The 3069-nt window shown below is 51.3% G+C and overlaps 1 protein-coding gene across 1 annotated transcript; it reads left to right on the top strand.

Annotated features, from left to right (window-relative positions):
- The first annotated feature begins 213 nt into the window (after nt 1–213).
- On the top strand, nt 214–2164 carry LOC120927011 (potassium voltage-gated channel subfamily A member 3-like). Its single transcript, XM_040337400.1, has one exon. The coding sequence runs from the start codon at nt 402–404 to the stop codon at nt 1986–1988; it is 1587 nt and encodes a 528-aa protein (XP_040193334.1). The 5' UTR covers nt 214–401; the 3' UTR covers nt 1989–2164.
- Nucleotides 2165–3069: the final 905 nt, after the last annotated feature.

The raw sequence follows: 3069 nt of genomic DNA, 5'->3' as shown, positions 1-3069 counted from the left end.
AACGATCAGAGACACGTGCAGCAGCTACAGGTTGGACGGTCAGGGCGGCAATGTATGAATGGAAGCCTGTCAGGAAGAGGACTAGAGACCGAACGCAGACCGGAGAGAGCCCCCTCCCCCCTCCGTCTCGCAGGTGAATACTGGCAGCCAGCCGCCCGCTCTCTGTGGGCGGGACCTGTGCGCTGAGGGCTGTGGGAGGGGCCAGAGCTATATAACGGGGGTGCGCACGCAGGCAGCTCGGCTCCCTGGGCTGAGTGAGCGGAGAGCATCAGGTTGCCGGTGAAAGCTATAAAAAGAGACGGAGGAAGAGGGGGGGAGCCGGCGGCTGTAGTAGCGGGGCTATAGGAGGAGGGGGCCGCCGCCGCCGCTTCCCCTGCCCGCCCTCCCCTCCGCTCACCTTTATGGACGAGCACCTCAGCCTCCTGCAATCCCCTCCGCCGTCCTCCACCAGGCACCGCACCAACAGCAACATCGTTAACCCGGGCTACACGGACGCGGAGCAGGAGAGCATGACGGTGGTGGCGTGCGATAACCTGATGGAGGAGGCGGCCGCCCTCCCGGGACAACACTCCTCCGAGGGCTATGAACAGGACGAGCATGAGTGCTGCGAGCGGGTGGTCATCAACATCTCTGGCCTCCGCTTTGAGACCCAACTGAAGACTTTAGCCCAGTTCCCCGACACCTTACTGGGCGACCCTAAAAAGAGGATGAGATACTTTGACCCGCTCCGCAACGAGTACTTCTTCGATCGCAACCGACCCAGCTTCGATGCCATCCTCTACTACTACCAGTCCGGGGGGCGCATCCGCCGACCAGTCAATGTGCCCATAGATATCTTCTCCGAGGAGATCCGCTTCTATGAGCTGGGCGAGGAAGCCATGGAGAAGTTCCGAGAAGATGAGGGCTTCATCAGAGAAGAGGAGAGACCCCTACCCTCCAATGACTTCCAGCGCCAGGTCTGGCTGCTCTTTGAGTACCCGGAGAGTTCAGGTCCCGCGCGGGGCATTGCCATCGTCTCAGTTCTGGTCATCCTCATCTCCATTGTCATCTTCTGCCTGGAGACTTTGCCCGAGTTCCGGGATGACAAGGAATACAACGGGCCGCCCGTGTTACCCCATGGGCATAACAGCACCGGTCCCTTCCTGAGTAGCTCCTTCACCGACCCGTTCTTCGTGGTGGAGACCCTGTGCATCATCTGGTTCTCCTTCGAGCTCCTGGTCAGGTTCTTCGCCTGCCCCAGCAAAGCCACCTTCTCCAAGAACATCATGAACATCATCGACATCGTGGCCATCATCCCTTACTTCATCACACTTGGCACCGAACTGGCCGAGCGCCAGGGCAATGGGCAGCAGGCCATGTCTCTGGCTATCCTCAGGGTCATCCGCCTGGTTAGGGTCTTCAGGATCTTCAAGCTGTCCAGGCACTCCAAGGGGCTGCAGATCCTGGGGCAAACCCTGAAGGCCAGCATGAGGGAGCTTGGGTTGCTCATCTTCTTCCTCTTCATCGGAGTCATCCTCTTTTCCAGTGCCGTCTACTTTGCCGAGGCTGATGACCCATCTTCTGGTTTCAGCAGCATCCCTGATGCCTTCTGGTGGGCAGTGGTCACCATGACCACGGTGGGCTACGGGGACATGCACCCGATCACCATTGGTGGTAAGATCGTGGGCTCCTTGTGTGCCATCGCAGGGGTGCTCACTATTGCATTACCAGTGCCCGTCATAGTGTCCAACTTCAACTACTTCTACCACCGGGAGACCGAAGGTGAGGAGCAAGCCCAGTACCTCCATGTAGGGAGCTGCCAGCACTTGTCCTCCAACGAGGACCTGAAGAAGACCCGTAGCAATTCCAGCCTTAGTAAATCGGAGTACATGGTGATCGAGGAAGGGGTGAGCCCAGAGCCCTTTAAGCAGCCAAGCTTTAAGACTGCCAACTGTACCACCAACAACCCCAACTGTGTGAACATCAAGAAGATCTTCACCGACGTGTAACCATCGCACCACCGATGGATGGAAGGGCTCCACCAACCAGCCAATCTGGAGAAATGTCACCACCATCGACATCGGTATCTCCCACTTTTTTCATTTTTAAGGGGAAGGAAGCTGTTGCTCGCACTCTATAAGAGGAGATCAGAAGTGGTGCTAGAAGGCAAAGTCGTGCCAGGAGGCTGCACATCTCTTATTTTTAGGGAAAGTCCCTACTTTTCTTTTTTTATTGGCCATAAAATGAAGTGCTGCTTTGTAGTCTACCAACTAGCAAACAGTTACTGTCGACAGATCAACATTTACCTCCAAAGCCTTTTTTTATTCATTTAATTTATGTTCTTTTTTTTTTTTGTAATTGGGAATATTCCGATTCTAATCATCTCACCCTTTTTGTGGAGACCACATGAAAGCGCAGAAGTTGTATCTGTGAACAAACCCTTTACTCTTATGTGGTAGGTGTACTAAGCAAATTCGTTTTTAATTTCGTTTCTGATAATTAATTCTATTTAAGTTACCCTTTTTTTTTTTTTTATTTGGAATATTACGATCATCTCACCCTTTTTTTTTTTTATTATTTGGAATATTACGATCATCATCTCACCCTTCTTTTTTTTGTGGATACCACCTCAAAGCGCAGAAGTTGTATCTGTGAACAAAGCTTTTACTCTATTAGCAGCATTCGGTAGGCGTACTAATCAAATTCGTTTTTAATTAGGTTTCTGATTAGATGATAAATTTATAGCCTAGCTAAAAGAAAAACTGCAAAACTGTGTAGAAATCCTTCTCTGATTAGTGCCAAGTTTCTATTGTTGTAAACCTTATCTTTCTGCCTTGTGTGGATACTGTTATGTTTTGACAGTCTACTACATGCTAGAAGATTAAACTGCTGGACTTGCTTTTCATCGGAAGTTACTAATTCTGACCTGAGTGATGCAGTTTCCATAGCAGCCTGGGGTTTCCTGAGAAACCCAGTTGTCATGGCATCCTTGTTTCCATAACAACCGATCCAGATGGTTTCCAACTTACAGAGACGCTGCTGCTGTTGGGGAGAAAAAAAAAAAAATGCTCAGCGAAAGTTCATTCCAGG

The sequence above is a fragment of the Rana temporaria genome, chromosome 2 (genome assembly GCF_905171775.1).
Source record: "Rana temporaria chromosome 2, aRanTem1.1, whole genome shotgun sequence".
NCBI classification, from domain to species: domain Eukaryota; kingdom Metazoa; phylum Chordata; class Amphibia; order Anura; family Ranidae; genus Rana; species Rana temporaria.
This window is presented reverse-complemented; position numbering and strand designations above follow the sequence as displayed.

What these genes read in the sequence shown, in the direction of transcription:
- LOC120927011 (XM_040337400.1), top strand. Translation starts at nt 402, where the DNA reads ATGGACGAGCACCTCAGCCTCCTGCAATCCCCTCCGCCGTCCTCCACC.